At 50.3% G+C, this 19,598-nt stretch overlaps 1 protein-coding gene across 4 annotated transcripts in view; it reads left to right on the forward strand.

Moving 5' to 3' along the window:
• Nucleotides 1-19,598, forward strand: part of HTT (huntingtin) — a 120,330-nt gene that overhangs the window by 59,756 nt on the left and 40,976 nt on the right. For all 4 annotated transcript variants that reach the window (XM_019718736.2, XM_074320558.1, XM_074320562.1 and 1 more), the window contains 13 exons: nucleotides 1,299-1,426; nucleotides 2,592-2,702; nucleotides 6,179-6,256; nucleotides 6,728-6,951; nucleotides 8,165-8,243; nucleotides 8,389-8,550; nucleotides 10,634-10,689; nucleotides 11,597-11,745; nucleotides 13,343-13,479; nucleotides 15,056-15,172; nucleotides 15,678-15,800; nucleotides 16,056-16,291; nucleotides 17,604-17,746. In XM_019718736.2, coding sequence (XP_019574295.2) covers nucleotides 1,299-1,426; nucleotides 2,592-2,702; nucleotides 6,179-6,256; nucleotides 6,728-6,951; nucleotides 8,165-8,243; nucleotides 8,389-8,550; nucleotides 10,634-10,689; nucleotides 11,597-11,745; nucleotides 13,343-13,479; nucleotides 15,056-15,172; nucleotides 15,678-15,800; nucleotides 16,056-16,291; nucleotides 17,604-17,746 — 1,743 coding nt within the window. The remainder of the gene's footprint in view (nucleotides 1-1,298; nucleotides 1,427-2,591; nucleotides 2,703-6,178; nucleotides 6,257-6,727; nucleotides 6,952-8,164; nucleotides 8,244-8,388; nucleotides 8,551-10,633; nucleotides 10,690-11,596; nucleotides 11,746-13,342; nucleotides 13,480-15,055; nucleotides 15,173-15,677; nucleotides 15,801-16,055; nucleotides 16,292-17,603; nucleotides 17,747-19,598) is intronic.

A 19,598-nucleotide genomic window follows, 5' to 3' on the forward strand; every position in this document is an offset into this window, starting at 1 on the left:
TGGGGACCGTCTGTGTGATGGGCACTTGGGGCTTCTGCATCCATTCGTGTCAAGCTTAATATAATAACGTGGTGTTTTATGGAAATGCAATACCCAGCAGTTTCCGCAGGTGGTTTCAGAAACTAAATGTTAATTCCTGAATGACCACAAACCACATTTCTAAGTGTCACCTGCCCCTATGCAGCCTCAGCTGTTGCAGGCGTCTGGCCCAGAGCAGGGAGCCTTGCTGGCCTCCTCGTTCCCTTCTCGTGGCCCGGCAGGTGGGGGGCTGCCTGGCTGTCCGTCAGGGCTGTGGTGTGGGTGCCTGAGTGCAGGCAGTATGGTGTGATAGTTGGTTCCGGCTGGAAGAATTCTGAAGGAACAAATGGAAAACTTACAACTGCACATGCTCAATGAGAGATAACGAGGGGATACTGTCACCCGCGTGAGAGGAACCTGAAAAATTCGGACGCTTGCTGGGGCGTCCACACCTGGGAGTCTCAGAACAGCAGGGGCCAGGCTCACACGTGAGAGCAGCTGTGTGGTCTACACTCGTCATGGTGGGACCCGGAGGCCCAGGAAAGCAGGTGACCCGTGGTGCCCGTGTCACCGTACCAGGGCAGTCATGAGTTTCTCCCTCATGCTGCTGGGAAAGCATATGTGTTCAGGCTTTTAGAGGATGTGTTTTCTGAGGGCTGATTGGTACCGTGGAGGGTTTAGCAGCTTCAGAACTTCACCAGGGCAAGGTTACGTGTACGTGACTGCTCGGCCTTCTGCTGGCTTACGTATACAGAGGGCTGCGAGTCTAGACTGTTTAACGCCAGACTGGCTTTATGTGGTGTGGCATTCTAATGTCTAAGACCGCTTTAATGATAATGTGTCCCCTTGGCAGCTGTCACCGCTTGGTCACATGTCACCCCTGCTTGGTTGCTTAAAGAGCTGTGGGGTCAGCCCTGTCCTGCCACTGGCAGGCTTGGGCTCTGAGAGGTCATGTGAATGGCTGAAGGCCACTGAATTTGTTGTTCCTCTGCTTAGCAAATGGGCATCCAGACCGGAGCAAGCTAGTGATGGCAGCACCCTGCTTTCCTTCGTCTTCTTTTCCTTCTTTGATTATTTTTGGGCAGCTACTCAGATTCTACTTATGTTTATTAGTCGTTCAGGAATTACTTTCTCGTTACTTCTGATTAACCAAGTCAGAGAAACAGTTTGAATTTTATTCTACTAGAGTACTTTTAAAAATCGTTATTGCTTGTAATCCCTTTTGAACTTACAAATGTTTGATCTAAAAGTTTATTTTCTGTGTGTGTGTGTTTTTACAGCCTCTCGACAGTCTGACACGTCAGGGCCGGTTACAGCAAATAAAGCGTCCTCGCTGGGGAGTTTCTACCATCTTCCTTCATACCTCAAATTGCACGATGTCCTGAAAGCTACTCACGCTAATTACAAGGTACTAGTGCTCCTGGCGGCAGCGCATCCACAAATTTCCACCGGGTTGTAGAGTTTCTTTCAGATGTGGAGCCTGTGTACATACATCTGCATGTGTAGTAAGTTAGGTCTTTGGGTAGGAGGTACAATGCATTCTTTCCAGCTTGTCTCTCAGCGTGGTTTATGGAAGCTTCCAGCCCCTTCTGCCCCTCTCCTCCCTGCCCTGCGATTTGAATTGTCACCTCGTGGCCTCTGTTGGTTATTGAAGAAAGGCCTCCCCCAGCACACTTCCTGACCCGCTCCCCGTGACGCCACGGTGGGTCCTCTCCCCACAGTGCCTGCTGGAGGTGCACCCCGCCCCTCCTGCCTCCCCGGGGACGGGGTCCGTGGTGGTCTCACTCCTGGAGTCTCCCTCCTTCTGCGGCCTGTTGGCGACACCCCCAGGTTGACGCACTGGTGCTCACAGTATCGGACCCTTACATCATCGCCCTCTGCGTCTCTCGTCTGCTTTCGCCTCTTTCATCGTGGGGGGATTAGAGTTTACTTCACTGAGCACCTTCATTCTATTTATTGTGCTTTTGCAGGGTTTATGCCAGTTTTTATTCTCATGGTTAGTCTCTTCCCCTGGACCTTGTTCTTCCATATTAAATCTTTGGACCTGACCTATTGGCTCAGTTTGTTACGTGGGAGAATTGCTGCATAATTGAATTAAGCTGGGGCCTTTAGAATCCTAATGTAATACTTCTTAAGACTAACTTAATATTTTGTTGTAGCCAGACTGAAAGGCTGTGTCTGAATTTGATAATTATTTTCCACCGGGGAGCCTAATGTATATGAAACAGGATGTGTACTTTATATTTTTTGATATGCTGCTTATAAGATAACTGGTTATGGTGGACATTTAAAATGTTCTCATTGTGGTAGGAGATTAGGAATTGTTTCTGTCAGTAGTGTCAATGTAAGTTGGAAGATGCCTTTGAAAGATAACAGTTTTTATATAGCTATCTGAAAGAGAAATTTCCTTTCCAAGACATTGTCCCAGTGCTAAAAACAGACAGACAGACACAAACCCCCCGAGTGGTGAGTGTCAAGGGCTGCTGTGGAACGCATGGCGCTGCAGCACACAGCGCATGTCCTCATTTTAGAGAGCCAGCAGTTGTGTGTTCTCTCCTCCCCACCTTCCCAAGGTCACCTTGGATCTCCAGAACAGCACTGAGAAGTTTGGGGGCTTTTTGCGCTCCGCCTTGGACGTGCTCTCTCAGATCCTGGAGTTGGCCACGCTGCAGGACATCGGGAAGGTTCGTGTTTCATTTCTTCTCCCTGAGCCGTAGCTGGTGCGCCAGGTAGGCCCCCGGCTCACTCACTGCCTCTGGGGTGGGACCCCGTCCTCCAGGCACATTCAGAAAGTGGTGACTGCTTAGGGGGAAGCCACTGCTTATGCCACAGCACCTGAATCTGATATTTGGCTTAGCCTCATGCTAAGTGAGTTCTATGCTAGCTTAGACCCAGTTTATTCTAGAAAATTGGTGGTTCAGAACTGTGCTGACCGAGTCATTTGTTTTTGTACTTGACCTTCGGAAGTGAAGAGGGAAAAATAAAAACGTGGCGAGGGTGTGCAACATGCCTGTTGGTCCTGAGGAAGCAACAGAGCACCACTGAAACCCACGCTCTGTGCTTCCATGGCCAGTAATGTTTCCCCCCGTTTTATAAGGAATGTTCAAACATGTGGGAAGGTTCAAACAGTTGCTTGGTGCAAGCCCATGTCATCTGAGCACAGCCCAGATTCTTTAGATAACGTGTCGCTAGATTTGCTTTATTGTGTGCGTGTCCACCTGCCTCGCTCCCGGGACACCTGACTTACAGATACGTTTCAGAGTGTGTTACAGATAGCCCCCCTTAAACATGTATCTCTTAAGTGAAATGCAGTACATCTTATGAAGTTTCTTTGTTTCCATCTCTAAACCTCTTTCTCGATGTGCATAGAAGTTTACCTAGCTTTAATCATACATATTGTTTTATGTTTCTTCTCATTTATGCCTGTGCTTTGTTCCATGTGTCAGTTTTGTACATACTTGTTTTAGTGTCTAGCTAGGGTCTGTTGATGCTCAGTTATGTCTTCTCAGAGTGGAACGTGTCAAAGATTTTAGAGACGTCACACCTTGGTGAGACCTGCCTGGCCGGCCTGTCTAAGGCTGCGTCTCCCTACACACTGTTCTCTTTCCCTGTTCATTTCTCTCTCTCACCGTAGCGTCATCAAGTACACTGTTTAAACATTTGGCTGCTTTGTCGTTTCTGTGCCCACAGCAGCACCTGGGAGGTAGTGGGCATTGAGTGACATTTGGTGAACGAATAGTCGATTTCTTGTCAGAAGTCAGTTAATGAGGCATTTCTCAGAGACAGTGCCTCATTCATCCCACAGCCATGCTGGAAGGGAGCTGCCGTTAACCTGGCTCATGACGTGAGGCTGAAAGAGGGGACATTCCGGGGCCCCACAGCTTTTCCCATCTGTCGCTTTCCTCCTGACTCACTGCTCTTACTAAGAAGGCTTTCGTGGCCTGCAGTCTGTATGGATAACACATTTCAGAAAAATAAAACATGTTTCAAATTTGGATGTTAGATAAATAAAAAACCATTTACATGGGATTTTTTAATAAAGTTTTTCTTGGAATTAAGACTTTATAATTTGTTGTTTTTTGTATGTTTTGGTTTTTGTGTGGTTTCTTTTTTTACCTCTTTATTATGAGTATCACACACGCACAGAAAAAGTTATTTTTCAGTTGCAGTCAGTGAATTTATCAAATGCTTCATGTGTCTAAATATGTGAAAGTAAATTAATAATTCACAATCTAATGAAGATGGACATTAGGTGATCTTTATATTGCTGAAATCAGAGATCTGCTTATATTTCTTGTTTTTTAAAGGGGTATGTAGTAACTTCATCTCTGAAAACCAACCCATGTATGTGGGACGGAGTAACTAGATATTGCAGACTCCAGTTGTAACTTTTCAGTTAGCATTTCTTAGACGTCTGCTGAGCTGGTAAAAACAAAAAGTGACGTGCAACAAGTTCAGCCCTGCCAAGTACAGCCTTGAACATTTAAGACTAATTTGAGTAAATCAGAATTTAAAAAATACTTGGTCCTTGAGTATTTAAAGCCAACAAAAGTCTATTGTTTTTTAGTACAGGAAATTACAGTGGCCCCCTCTTACCTGTGGTTTTGCTTTGTGCTATTTCAGTTACCCATAGTCAACTGTGGTCCGAAAATAATAAATGGAAAACTCCGGAAATAATTCATGAGTTTTAAATTGCACACTGTACTGAGTAGTGTGATGAAATCTCGAGCCCATCCTACCTGTGATGTGAATCATCTTTTTGTCCCGCGTCTCCTCCCTGTAGGTGCCCTGCCTTTTTGTCACTTAGTAGCCGTCTCAGTGATCAGAGCAACTGTCACGTTATCACAGTGCTTATGTTCAGGTCACCCTGATTTTACTTAATGGCCCCAAACCACAAGAGTAGTGATGCTGGCAATTCAGATACGCCAAACGGAAGCTGTGAGGTGCTTCCTTTAAATGAAAGGGTGAAAATTTTCCACTTATAAGGAAAGAAAAATCCTGTGCTGAAGTTGCTAAGATCTGTGGTCAGAATGAATCTTCTATGTGTGAAATTGTGAGGAAGAAAAGAATTTTCATGCCAGTTTTGCTGTCGCACCTCAAACTGTAAAAGTTAGGGCTATAGTGCGTGAGAAGTGCCTAGTGAAGATGGAAAAGGCACTGAATTTGAGGGTGGAGGACACGAGCAGAAAGCATGTTCCAATTGACAGCAATGTGTGTGCACCAGAAAGCATGGAGCCTCTGTGAGGACTTCAGCACAGGACCCCCTGAAACGAGTGACACCAAGCCATTTCCTGCCAGTCGGGTGGTTACACAGATTCAGGGACAGGTTTGGACTGAAAAATAGAAAAGTGACTGGAGAGGCTGCATCTGCTGATGAAGCTGCTGTCACGTCCCCGCAGAGCTGACGAAGCTGATGAGGGATATGTGTGTGCTAGCCGCCGTGTCAGGCATCCACGGGGGGCTTGGAACATATCCCGCGGATAAGGGGACTCCTGTACAGCTGACAGATGAGTGCGAGGCATCTTCAGTCTGGCGGGTGTGACTTTCAGCCAAGCGGCTGGAAGCAGCAGCTGGTGACTGGGGAGGAAGCAGTGAGGAGGTGTCCTATTGCTGCTGGGCCTGGACTGGTGGCCTCTGAGAGGCTGGGTCTTCCATCTGATTCTCCAAGGGGACACCACATGTCTTCGCTTGCATTTTTGAGATGGGTAACAGTAGTTTGTGAGAATAGCCACGTGAAGGCCGTCATTTTGGCCATTCTTGCAGGTCGCTGTAAGACCTCCTAGGATTTGTGGTAACACACACAACACACCTAAACAGCGGCAGGGGCTCCAGATGCAGGGCTCACACGCCTTTGTACGCTGAATTCCTACACTGAGAACAGGGCTGGGTCAGAGTGGGCACTACACACGGTGAGCAGTTACTGAGCGGGTGAGTGAGCGAGTATGTGCATGGATGGTTGGAACACGGCTACTTAGACCTCAGTACTTTTTACTGACACTCTGTTCATGATGGTAGGCTGCAAACCTTCCTCTGCTGCCACTAAGGTACACCACGTAAATGGAAGCTAGCTCGTGTCGTTGGTTTCTGTCTAGGCTTCACAGCAAGGGTAAGTCATCCTGAGTCACTTACTTTGACATCTTACGACTTATTCTTCTCACAGTGTGTCGAAGAGATCCTGGGATACTTGAAGTCCTGCTTTAATCGTGAACCGATGATGGCAACTGTCTGCGTTCAGCAGGTAAGAAAATAGTTTCCTGTCCTTTTCTTCTAAGCCCTTCACTCCAGGCACAAGGCGTAACGCTACTTGTCCTTTAGAAGGTGGTGCTGGTGGCGTGTCCAGCAGCCCCACCTGTCACTCCTTGGCTCATTCCGTTATCCCCTCACTGTCCTGGAGGCGGCCTGGCCCCTGGAGGGCAGAGCGTGTTAGGAACCCTGCTGCACCCTTATGTGACTTGTCCCAGTGTCCCTGTAGGTGTTAGAGTGCTCAGTCTCACTTAGAATCACAGAGAAACTCGAAACTACTAGGTTGTTATTTACGGGGAGAACTGCGATTCACAGCAGCCGTCCTCGAGTTGCAAATAGTGACTCAGCGAGGTCTCAGTCTGTGTTTTTGCTAACGTCTGTACTTGGTTTTAGATGTTTTGGTTTTGGGGAGTGTTGCTCATGCTACATGAAGTGACATGTTGATGGCTTCATTCTTTCACTCTAGTTGTTGAAGACTCTCTTTGGGACCAACTTGGCCTCCCAGTTTGATGGCTTATCTTCCAACCCCAACAAGTCTCAAGGCCAAGCACAGCGCCTGGGCTCGTCCAGCGTGCGGCCAGGCCTGTACCACTACTGCTTCATGGCCCCCTACACCCACTTCACCCAGGCCCTAGCGGACGCCAGCCTGAAGAACATGGTGCAGGCCGAGCAGGACCACGACACGTCCGGGTAACCGTGCACCCATCCTGCCTCCGCGGCAGACACACAAAAGCGCGAGCAGTCAGTGATTTGTAAAAGATAAAAAGGGATAGCGCCATCTTCTAATAGTCTGTGTGTTCAGAGAAGCTGCTGAAGGCACAGGCCTGCCTTCACAGACGTGTGTGGCCCCGTGAGCGAGGTGGACTTGGGGGCACGCCGTCTCAGGCGCAGGGCCCGAGGATGAGGAGGCCTGAGCGCGCTCCTGGAGAAGCAGCCGGCCATCCGCCAAATTGTGAATCAGGCCATGGACTGTCCTCACCTGTTAAAAGACTTCACTGTTTCCTAGTGCTCACCTCATAGTTTTACAGTAGGTGCTGTGTGTTGGGGGCACTTGGGGGTCTATAACTAGGCTGAAAGAACAGCTTCCACGTGGCACAGCAGTGCCAGTGTAAGGCTGTTGCACGGGCATAGGAGAGTCTTAGGTAGTATTTGTGTTTTGTAACTTTATGGCCAAAAATCTCTTGTCACTTAAATTGGTGGCTGTGTTTTGATGCCTGGCGTACAGTAATTGTTTTTTAAATTACCATGATTAGCAGGTGTTTGAGTTACTACTCTGTGTAGTAACAACAGAATTCCTTGTATCCCTTTTGTAGACATATTGACAAAACGCTACAGTGAGAACATTAGCTTCAGGGACCAGGAACAGAGCCCTGGGCCGGGCCATGTGCTGGGGACAGACTTACTGTGCATCCAAGTCTCAGGAATAAGGCTCTTGAAATCCTTTGTTCAGTACTGTGGGGTATAAAAAAAGAAGCGTGTGTGTGAGTGTGTCTTACTGTCACTTAATTTCCTATGTATGTCTTACAAGGAAAAGAGTATAATTGTTTAAACAAAACTTTTCCCAAGAAATTGAAGTGATGCCTCCTAAATCTCTGAATCTTTCAAGTGCCCATCAGCTCCCCAGCCCCGATGCAGTCTGCGCTGAGGAGGCAGGTCCTGCAGCGCTGGGAGGCGCTGTCTCAGCCGGGCTGCTTCGGCAGCCAGGGCTGGCGGCTGCGTTACTGCACCTCAGTACTCTAGTTATGCCCAGGAGGAGAGCGTCACGCCGCTCCACTGGGTGGCCGGAAAGCTCTTTCTGCCTGCATGTTCAGGTTGTGCGAGTGTGCGCGAGTGTGGCTGGGCTGTGCTGATCCGCAGGCGTGTATGTGAGGGTGTCTTCCTGCGCCTTCTGGCCTGTCCACAGGTGGTTTGACGTCCTCCAGAAGGTGTCTACCCAGTTGAAGACAAACCTCACAAGTGTCACCAAGAACCGTGCAGATAAGGTAAACGGGAGCAGGCAGCGACTGCTGGCTGTGGGAACACCCTGGGGACGGGCGGGGAAGGTCGGACGCGCTCCCCTCCAGCCTGGCTGCTTGAAGCTTCCGGGCTGAGACTCGCTTAGCAGAGTGTTCCGTTGCTCTCCCACAGAGTGCTATCCACAATCACATCCGTCTGTTTGAGCCTCTGGTCATCAAAGCACTAAAGCAGTACACGACGACAACGTCCGTGCGGCTGCAGAAGCAGGTCTTGGATTTGCTGGCGCAGCTGGTTCAGTTACGGGTCAATTACTGTCTCCTGGACTCAGACCAGGTTGGTCACATTTATCTTTCAACTGCCTTAAAGAAATGTGCAGGTAGTTCCCCAGCGGTGGCCGCCTCTCCGCCACTCCTGCCCGGCTGCCCGGGGGCCTCCAGGCCCCAGCAGCTTACTGCCCTGGCCCTGAGCTCCATCTGCACTGAGCTGTGCCAGAGTTTTCCTGTCCACGCACCGCCCCCGCTCCAAGATAAGTTGGAATTGACATGATAAGATGTAGTTACGATTTATTGTTTCGGGGGACACTTTTACAAAACCCGGAGACTTAGTTTAAGCAGATGATCAATTATGACGTTCAGTTTCAAGGAATCTACGGCTAGCTCACTTCCTTAGAAAGGAACGTGCTCTGAGGGGACAGTAACTGACCCCTGGGCTCCCGGGTGCCTGCATGGCCGCTGCACTCGTTCACCAGGGGCACTCAGCTCTGGCTGTCCTCACACCATGGGGATGCGACTCTGGCCAGTCGGTCTCTTCCTGACACGAATTCTCTCAGACGAAGATTCATGCCTGCTAAATAAGTTCACGGCAGCTACAGTTGGCTTCAGGTCACCAAAACGTGACTGTCATTGCTGGGCTGCGACCTTGGGTTGCCTTCCTATGGGAGGTAGGACATTTTGTGAGCTTGCAATACTACAGTTCTCATCAGCGCCGTCACTCACCTTACGACGTCTGTGTCTTCAGGAGAAAGGAGGAGACAGGCGGCGGTGCTGATTCCCCCAGGGTGGTGTGGGACTGTGGCCTTGTGACACAGGAGGGCCGCAGGGTGTGCTTTGCACCGGCCCGTGCGGCATGTTCGCTCTTCCTTCTCCAACTCCGGTTACCAGAATATCATTCAAGAGGGCCGTTTCCTTCTTTGGGGAAGACGCCCTTTGGCGATGGTTGGGGCTGTCCTTCCCTTTCCTCACCTGACTTGGGAGAAGCCCTCATCTGAAGCCATGACAGGAGCTGAAGGAAGGGGGAGGGCTCCTGGGGGCTCCCGGGAAGAAGCCTGGGGCCCACGGCCAGAGCCGTCTCGATCCAGCCCAATCTGTCCCAGTGAGAACACGGCCAAGCCTGCTGTCCGCCTGTTCCTTGACTCTTCGCAGCTAGAAACCATGTTCTTGTGGTGCTACAGGCTGGTCTCTTTGGGGCCCTCATTAGTAGACAAAGAACGTAAACAGCTGCCCACTCCAGTTGTCAGATAGACATCACTCTTACCAAATTCTTTCTTTAGTCGTTCTACATGGAGCCTTTTCTCCAAAATGGATCAATTTTTGTTTCTTCTATCTTCCTAAAATCTCCATCTGATACTTAAATGTTAGACTTCCTCCAGGCAGATGTGTTGGACTCTTCCAGGTCGTGCCTCCCTCTGCGTCCCGGCACTTTCCGCCTCGCTCCAACAAAGTCAAGTCCCCACAAACCCTGGCTTGGAGCCTTCGGGGTCCTTTGCATGGGCGCTGTAGCCTCTGTTCTGATTTACTTCTGTCTCTCAGTGCTCTTGCTCCCGGCACAGTGACAGTTTTTCTGAACAAGGATGGGAAACGAGTGGGCAGACCTTGAATTTGATTCAGAGAGTGATTTATAGAGCCCCTGCTCTGTGTGTGTGTCGTGCCCAGGAAGTGGGAGAGCAGAGAACGTGTGGGCTCCGCGCTTCAGGTTGGGCAGAGCAGACGGGTACTCCAGTCCGGCCTCACGCACCGCCTCTGCTCCCCAAGCCGTCCCTCTGCTCATAGCACCTGGCTCCTGGGAGGTCAGGCTTGTGGGAGGGAGAAGGTGCACCAGTTTGGGCATCTTGTTGCCTAACCGCTCTCAGGAAATCTGTGCTGCTTGCTTTGCCAGGACCCAGGACAGACGATCCCCGGATGTCTGGGTCCTACCCAATGTGTACTGGAGTTGATTGGGTTTTCCAAAGAGGCCTTGCCTCAGTGTTCAGTAAAGGTATTTAAAGGGATTTCTAGAAGTGTCCAGTCCGCCAATAGCATATATTTGCGTTCTTGTATACAGATATATGTGCTGTCAGGAGATGTGTTAAAAATTCACACCAAGTAGGGAGCGAAGTGGCCCCGCCCGCACATTTTCACTGTGGACTGTCCTGCTGCAGGTGTTCATTGGGTTCGTGCTGAAGCAGTTCGAGTACATTGAAGTTGGCCAGTTCAGGTAACTCACAGCGTCCTGTCACCTTACGTTCTTGTCCCTGCTGCGTAAGTATGTGTCATTTTAGATTATGTTCGTGAACGTACCCTACAGGGTTGTTAGGCATTCTTGCTAGGTGTTTTTTAATGGAAATCTGATCAGGAAAATATGCTGTGCATTTTTGTTCCTCAGGAATTAGTAAGTATCTGAAGTTGTGTTTAGAAGCAGTCCAGCACCTGGCAATCACATACGTTGTCAGTTTAATTTCGTGTTTCAAAGCATTTAATTATGATAATAGATTGCTGAATGAAATCTCACCTGGCAGAACACTGATTTCTTAAGTCTTCTGAAATAAAACATTCTTAAGTACGGTTGTCTTCAGTAAGGTGATTATTATGCACTTTATTGATTGCAGCTTTCCTTGCCAGACAGGAAGTTTTTAATACTTAATACTTCCTCCTGTGCACTGATAGGCATATAATTATTGAAAATTAAAATTCTTTCGTTTCTCAACTAGTTACCAAGTAGTGAGGGAAGCAGTGCAGAGGAAAGTGTTCTGAGGGTACCTGGGTCCAGAGACCCGGTTTCTTATTCTAATCACGTGATGCCTTGACAATGTGATCTGAGGCAAGTTACTTTTTCTCCTCTGAGATACGTTTTCCTCCACTGAAGTGTGAAGGGGTACAAGGAGAACCAGGAAGTCTGCACCTCTGGGCTCCCACGCAGCCCTGCTGACCATCCACGCCCTCTAGGGGCGAGGCGGACCTGCTCCGAGGCGGACGGGACAGTGTGATGACCTAGATGGGGCGGGTGAAACGAGATCACTAGGGCTCCCATCTGCGCTCTGTCCCCCTCAGCTGAGTCAGGCGTGATTTCATGTTGTTTTTATTGTAAATAAAGGAAGTGTCTAAATGGATGTTTTTGTTTCTAGGGAATCAGAAGCAATTATCCCAAACATCTTTTTCTTCCTGGTATTACTGTCTTACGAACGCTATCATTCAAAACAGATCATTGGGATTCCTAAAATCATTCAGCTCTGTGATGGCATCATGGCCAGTGGGAGGAAGGCTGTGACACATGGTAACGGGACAAACCTTTCACTGTGCTCTTCAGTAATCGGTGTGCTCAGCAGTGTTAGTCTTCATTTCCCCAACTTCAGCTGTGTGCACAACTGCTGTGTGCTCTAGAGGCCCTGTGCATGAATGTGCGTGCGTGTGTGTGTGTGTGTGTGTGTGTAAAGAGCATACTCTTTATTCTTAGGACTTTATAATCAACTTAGGTAAAAACACGAGAATAAGATGGTATAAGGTATGGATCGAGTCTTGTTTATCCATGTGAAACACGAAATAGAAAAACCCAGCCTCCGTGAGGACAGCTGATTTATTACCTGGGTATTGGGAGGGACAGTCAGCCTTGAGTCAGGGCCTTCTGTTCTGCCTGGTTATTGTGCAGGAACTTCTGCAGGGCCACAGAGAATGGCCAGCTGCTCAGTCAACCCTTTTCCAACCTGTGGAATGAGGTTGTGCAGTTTTAGGAATCAGCTGAAACCCTTCTCTGAACTTCCAGTGGGCCTCCCAGCTCTCTGTCAACTCCTGTGTAGCTCCCTTGTCGGGAAGCTTTAGGCTTTTGAACTTAGGCAGGGCTGCTCCCTAGGCCCCACAAACCGCAGGCATGGGCCCAGCGCTTGCTGCACGCAGCGTTGTCACCTCCGTGTGCTGGCAGGAGAGCAGGCAGCCAAGCTGGTACCTGCTGGACCGCAGGTGGCAGAGGCGGCCCAGTGCCAGCTCGGTGTCCCCACTGCCGTCACCTGTGTCATGGCCTAGCGGGGGCCAAAATGCATGCCTCAGGGAGGTATACATCACTACATGTATGGACGTTAGGGTCACTGGATGTAGATAACAGTGCAAATGTCAGCTACAGGGTGACCAAAGTTTCGTGGGCCAGAGGATCTTTGGGTAGGAAATTGATGGGCAGCCAAACCCCACTGCTTTCTACTGGGAGGCCCAGTCATCTGTGGGAAAGTCAGCCAGGGAGCTCTGTGTGCCACCAGGGAGAGTGCAGCTGTGCGCGCGTCACGGGGGTGCGTGTGCCCACGTGCGCATATCACTAGGTGACACAATGTTTTCTAGTAATCTCAGTGACATCATTGGGCTGCACCCTTCCAAGTGAAAGGCATTTCTTAGAGTTTATTCATGTCGTGTTCGACTAAAGGATTTACTTTGCCTGCTATTTTGAATAAAGACAAGATCCAGGGGCAAACCTTTATTTAATGATAGAGTGAGTTTAGTTACTGAAATGAGCATAGAAATCCGCCTGCATCTTTTAAGTAGTTTGTGCGTGAGTATAGACTGTTACTATTTTAGCTAGTTGGAAGGTATTATTATTTTGAATTTGACTTTTGAATTTGTGTCTCTTTTTCCAGAAGTGATGTTACACACAGAAACCCTAGTTTTATTAGTTTTTAAAGCTGTCACAAATTATTAGTAAGTGTCAGAGGAACATCGTTGGCCTTCCATGGTGGTGCACTGACAATTTCCAACCCTCGATAACCCTTACCATAAACCAAGTATGCAGTAAGGTCTCCTGTATTTCTTGGAGGGCTTTGCAGGTGCCAGGTGCGGTGTCCCCAGTGTGAGGGCTGAGCAGGGACTTCTTAGCACGACCTTTGTCCCCACAGCCATACCGGCTCTGCAGCCCATCGTCCATGACCTTTTCGTACTGAGAGGAACCAATAAAGCGGACGCAGGAAGAGAGCTTGAAACTCAGAAGGAGGTGGTGGTGTCCATGCTGCTGAGACTGATCCAGTACCATCAGGTAAGGCGGGCGCTGTCGTCCTGCAGGCCCGGAAGGAGCCGCCACGGGCCACTGTCCACAAGCAGGGGTGTCGCTTTGGCTCAGCCTGGGCTCTCAGGACAGCTGGGGAGGGGCCTGTCTTTATAGCAGAACTGCCCCGTGGCGAGGCCTCCTGCCCCCTGGCTGACGGTCACACATCAGCCACCCTACCGAGTATGGTGCAGGCCCTCCTTCCTAAAATGAGGATCCCCCAAAAGCAATTCATTGACACTGTTGACCCAAAAAATGATTTAAAAACTCAAATCTGAAATAATTTGGAGACTTTGTTTGAATATTTATTTACCACTGTGTTGATGTAGGGCCGAATTCGGTTTCTTTGAGCTGAGTCTGGTTTTGTTTTCCTTAAGGTGGAGCAAGAATTTGGGGTAGTTTGAGGCAGTTTAAGTGCAGAAATGTGGCTTTTTAATGACTCCTCTTTTAGCGTGTACAGAGGCCTAGCCCTCACTTATTTTGTAATTTTTCTTACCTATTTGTCTTTGAATCTTTATAAGGTCATAAGCTTTTCTCATAGAAACACTTCCTTTGTGCATTCTCAGTTTGGTTAATTTAGGTAACACTTAATTAAATGTTTGGTTTTTAATTGGATCCCATAATTACAATAATAAGTACAACTGCCATAGAGGTTTGAGAACCAGCGACAACTCTTGGCAACTCAGCGTGCTGGTTGGTGGGAGGCCTGAGAATGGCTTATCAGCTGCACGCATCCCCGAAGTTCTTGGGCTGGTTTACGAGAGAACAGGGCCAGTTAGTCTTCATGACAGAGAGCTGGGATTATGTGCGGAGGTGCCGGTGCCGTCCAAGCACTGCCAAGCCCCTCGGAGGGCACCGCAGCTTGGAAGGCACGGGCGGCCTGCCTTGTAGAGCAGGAACTTAAGTGGCTGTGTCTCTGCCTTTGTAGCAGTTACATTTTATAGACCAGGTCGGCAGACTTTCTGTAAACGGGCAGATAACTATTTTAAGCTTTTCAGGCCATATGGTATCTGTTGCCTCTCCTCACGTGGGCTGTTGTGGACGAGAGCAATCCTGGTCAGAATGTTCAGCACAGGGTGTGGCTGCGTGCCAATAAAACTTTATTTACAAATACAGGCCTTTAGACTTCTCTGTTTAGAAACGCTCACTAATAAACTCATCCTGAACCTCACGTAACTCCTGTGAAAGTAAGTACTGCCCAGTGGGAGATTACCATTGCAGAGAACACAGACGTGAACCACTGTGCACGGGAGTCGAGAAGCCTCTGCATGCAGAACAGTGTAGTGAGGGCTGTTTGTGTTTTGCCAGAGGTCAGTGGAAGTCTGATTTTCTTTTTGGGCCTTTTCCCTGGCCGTGAAGTCCTGCAGACTCCACAGAAACAGGAATGAGGCGAGTTTCCCTGAGGAGTGCAGCATTGTCTGCGGGCTCCCCTTGTCTCATGGCCCAGGGCCAGGGTCACGTGGGTGTAGCAGGCCCTCGTGGGGACTCGTGCTGCTCTGGGTCCTGGAGTCGCAGCTGAGCCGCGGTCAGGCCAGAGTGAGCGTGACCAGGCCCATTGTCCTCGTAGGTGCTGGAAATGTTCATCCTGGTCCTGCAGCAGTGCCACAAGGAGAATGAGGACAAGTGGAGGCGGCTGTCCCGCCAGGTGGCCGATGTCATCCTCCCGATGCTAGCCAAGCAGCAGGTGTGTCACCCTGCCCGCCACCGGGGCACATTCGCATGTAGAGGAAGAGCCCGTGGCGGACGAGGTGGCAGATTCATTTCACGATGGCGCTTGTCAGTGCCGGTCATGGGTGGGGGGTCCCGTTGAGCCTCAGTGGCCCCAGGCTCTTGTCACCTGCTCCACAGGTGTGGAAGCCAGGGCTCAGAGATGTTCGTAGGTTTCCCAAGGGTGCACAGCTGGAAATGGGGATGACAATTGTCTCGGGGGTGCAGGTCCAGCTGATTTGTTTTCATACTTTTATATATTTGAATCTTTTATAGAAAACACATATAATAAATGAAAAGATTTGCTTTGTGGAAAAAATGTAGCTGATGCGGTGGTGTTCTAAAAAATGTTCTCCTGGTTGACTAATCCAGTTATAACAGTTTCGGTGCTGGGTGGTGATGGTGGCAAGGGCAAGGTCGTCTGGCCCGGAGACACCTGGCCGGGGGTGAGCGCTGGCCTTTTTGTTGTTTAATTGCAACAGATGCACGTGGACTCGCACGAAGCCCTCGGCGTGCTAAACACGTTGTTTGAGATTCTGGCCCCTTCCTCCCTGCGGCCCGTGGACATGCTTTTACGGAGTATGTTTGTCACTCCGGATACAATGGTGAGTGTCCTGCCTCACGGTGGCGTCTTAGATGCAGCGCTCTGCTGGGATCGGGGGGCCTGAGCTTGCATTCTGAACAGGTTCCCAGCTCAGGTGGCTGCTGCCTGTCTGGGACCACACTGCGCGAGCCCACGAGACAGGATTTATGGGTAGGATGTTAAATAAAAGGGGTGGTTTCCATTTATGAAACCCGTAATCAGGAAAAATTGAATCCTCTATTTCCTGTCGTTGTAGCTGGTGTATGTTCTCTTTCAGGCATCTGTGAGCACTGTCCAACTCTGGGTCTCAGGAATCCTGGCTATTTTGAGGGTTCTGATTTCCCAGTCAACGGAAGACATCGTTCTTTCTCGGATTCAGGAGCTCTCCTTCTCTCCGCATTTCATCTCCTGTCCAGTAATTACCAGGTTAAGAGATGGGGACAGTCCTTTAACACCGGAAGAGCACAGTGAAGGGAAACAAATGAAGAATTTGCCAGAAGAAACATTTTCAAGGTGTGTTCTGTATCTGACCTTTTCCCAGTCCGTGTCCTTCAGGAAGTCACGTGGTGTTTGGGGGTCGGAAGGTCAGGAATAACGCCTGTTTTACTTCAGCTCTGCAAGCCCTGAGGACGTGTGTGTCGGCGTGTTTTCTTTATCCATCCTGCCTTGCCTATGGCCCTGGTCCAGTCCCCTCTTGTCTCTTACATCCTACCTGCATCCTCGTTACAGACTGCACGGGGGCTCACCGCGCAGTGCGGGGATGGTGGCCTGCCCTGGGAGCAGATGCTGCAGTCCACGCTGCCTGCAGAGGACTGAAAAAGCTGACCAGACCCACTAGAAGTTGGTCATATTTTTATTCCCACCACGTACTGGCCATTCTAAACTTGGCCAGTAATAAAACCATCCTCCCCGCCAATGCTCCCCGTGACATGCTGTGGTATCAAATCATGTCCCTCATACACTACACGCTGTGGCCTGGACAAGTGTGTGCCCCCCGTGGCTGAACTCAGGGCGCTCCCTCAGTGGGAGTGGCTTAGAGGACGTGCTGTGGGTGCGGGTTCTGCCAGGTGCGCCTTCCAGCCAAGGCCTCCGGAACGTGTGTGTAACCCCCCCGTTGGGTCTTCAGCGGAGAGGCCTGTGTGTGTGTGTGTGTGTGTGTGTGTGTGTGTGTGTGTGTGTGTGTGTGGGGAGATAAACCCAGGACACCCGCGTGGCACCTGTGTTTGCAGGGGCAGCAAGGAGCCTGCAGCTGCCCGTTACATTAAGCTGGCGCCTGAAATGCATGAGGCGTTCAGTTCTGCCGTGCGTCAGCCACAGCACCTGTACGCTTTACAGAGCTTCAGGCACTACGTGTCATTTTGTCCACCTGACAGTCCTGAAGGTGGTGTGATTACTGCCGTCTCCTAAGGGAGGAAAGCGACAGGCAGGAGGCACAGGGACTAATCCAAGGGCTCGGCGTTAAGCCTTCCACTTGGTTATTTTACTTGACTCACACTTTTTAAAATTAAACTTACCGGGGTGACATTGGTTAATGAGATCATGTAAGTTTCAAGTGTACAACTGTACACTCGGTCACCTGTGTGGTGCACTGTGTCCTCAGCACCCAGAGTTTAGTGTCCTCACGTCCCCACGTGTTTGACCCCCTCTACCCTCTTTGTCCGGCCCCCACCGCTTTCTGCCGGGAACCACGTGCTGCGTGCGGTCTGTCAGTACTTACCCATGTTGTTTCTCTCTCTGTGTCTATTGTGAATATTTTTCCAGGTCACCTCTTGGGTGCTCTGGAATGCCACCTTGTTCACTGTCACCCTTTCCCCTTTCTTTGAAGGTTTCTCCTACAACTGGTCGGCATCCTTTTAGAGGACATTGTTACAAAGCAGCTAAAAGTGGAAATGAGCGAACAGCAACATACTTTCTACTGCCAGGAACTGGGCACCCTGCTGATGTGTCTGATCCACATCTTCAAGTCCGGTAGGTGCCCGTCTGGGTGCCGTGCCGCGTCTGGGTGCCGTGCCGCGTCTGGGTGCCGTGCCGCGGCGGCGCTCCGAGCGCAGGGGCTGTGCTGCCGGGGCAGCCTTGGTGTAGTGTGCGGTCCGTACGCTGCGGTGGCCATAAGAGTGAACCTGAGGGCTGCCCTGTGTTAAATATTCTGGAGGCTGAGATGTTTTTGTTACCTTTACATATATGGCTGAGAATTTAAAAGGACAGTGAACCCCAGAGAGAAGTCACGAGATGCCACTCATGCATCCGGGCATAGGAAGCAGCAACCTGTATTAGGACAGTCAGCATTTTCCCAGAGGGATGAGTTTTCACAAATAGAATCAGTGAGAAGCTGGAAGACGTTAGTTACAGGGCACAGGCCTATCTTCTCAGCAAGAAAAGCGAAAGGCAGTTCTAACCTCTAGGAGAAACACACCACGGACAGCATGGTCCAAATGTGAAGCAAGCCCGAGTGCGGCACGGTTTTCAGCAGCTGATATGATGGGAACCCCTGACTTTATAAAGCTCCTTCAAGTGGCTCAGAGGTCCTGAGCCAGGACCCCTAGAGAGGTCGTCCTCCTGGGCGTTGTTGGGAACTGGCGTCACATGGTGAATGCTGTTTGATTTGTAATTTTGGGAACCCAGTATGAATAAAGCATTGAAGACTGACTGACTTACGGTTTCAGAACAGAAGGAAAATGTTTTCAGTTCTGACAAACATAAAGGAAGGAACCTACTTACTTTGGCAAGTGGAAGGCAGAGGGCGGAAGGGGCACGCACAGTCCTCTCTGGCATGGTCGGGGCTATGTGATCAAATGTGAAGTTCACAGAACAAGCCGTGGGCTGCCAGGTAACCACTCAGAACCGTGCACTGAAATAGGAAGGAGGTATGTAAGTGTGCTGGCAGGCCACTCAGGTCGGAGTCAAATCACGATGGGTCCCTGCCAGCAGTTCCGCGGCAGGGACGGGCCCACCCTGAGCGCGAGCGTGAGGAGGAGTTTCCTGGCGGCTTCAGCCGGGGCCATGTCGTGGCCCCACGCCACAGCTCTCGTGCCTGTTGCTGTTCTCCTGTGTTCCTCCCCCACGGCAGGCAGGTTGGCCTCTGGCCGCCTGTGGTCCCAGCTTCCGCGTGAGTCCTGCGAGTGACGTGTGGGCCCTGCGTGCTCTGGCCAGTCCGGCCAGTGGGGAGACTGGACAGCATTCCTTCAAGAGGGAGGCTTGCTTTCCTGTAATGAGGGAGAGAAGCAGACAGAAGAGCTCCGCGTGATACGAGCACAGCAAGTGGGAGTTTGTGGCGCCCTAACAACTGCGTGGGAGAGCAAGTAGTTGCCTGAAGGTGGCTGAGCAGGGCACTTTTAAAATCAGAAGCCCCTCTCTGTTACTGGATTTTTAAATCATGCACAGATCTTTAATACAAATTAAAACACACACACTCAGTAACTACCTTAGAGCAGGACTGTTACCATTTTCAGTCTTTGGTCCTTGGACAAAGATGGGCCATGTCAGCCTGCCACCCTGCTGGCCCTGGGCGTGCGTGGCCAGTAAGGCTGACGTGACTCTTGCCTTTGTGGAGCATACAGCCTAGCGGGGCAGACGGACGGTTCATGGATACGTAGTCACAAGTCTTGATATTTCCTATGAAGGAAACAAATACTGCAGTGACAGACCACAGGGTAGGTAGGTGGGGGCAGGCTTTCTGGAGGGGCCTGTGGAGCTTAGACCTGAACCGCTAGCCTTTTGGAGAGCTGCGTGAGGGGCCAGGGGCGGAGGGGGTGCTGGGGAGGCAGGAGGGACCTGGGCTCCTGGCCCTGGAGGCAGGGAGAATTGTGGCTGCTTCGTCCGA

This window comes from Rhinolophus sinicus, linkage group LG02 (genome assembly GCF_036562045.2).
Source record: "Rhinolophus sinicus isolate RSC01 linkage group LG02, ASM3656204v1, whole genome shotgun sequence".
NCBI lineage: Eukaryota > Metazoa > Chordata > Mammalia > Chiroptera > Rhinolophidae > Rhinolophus > Rhinolophus sinicus.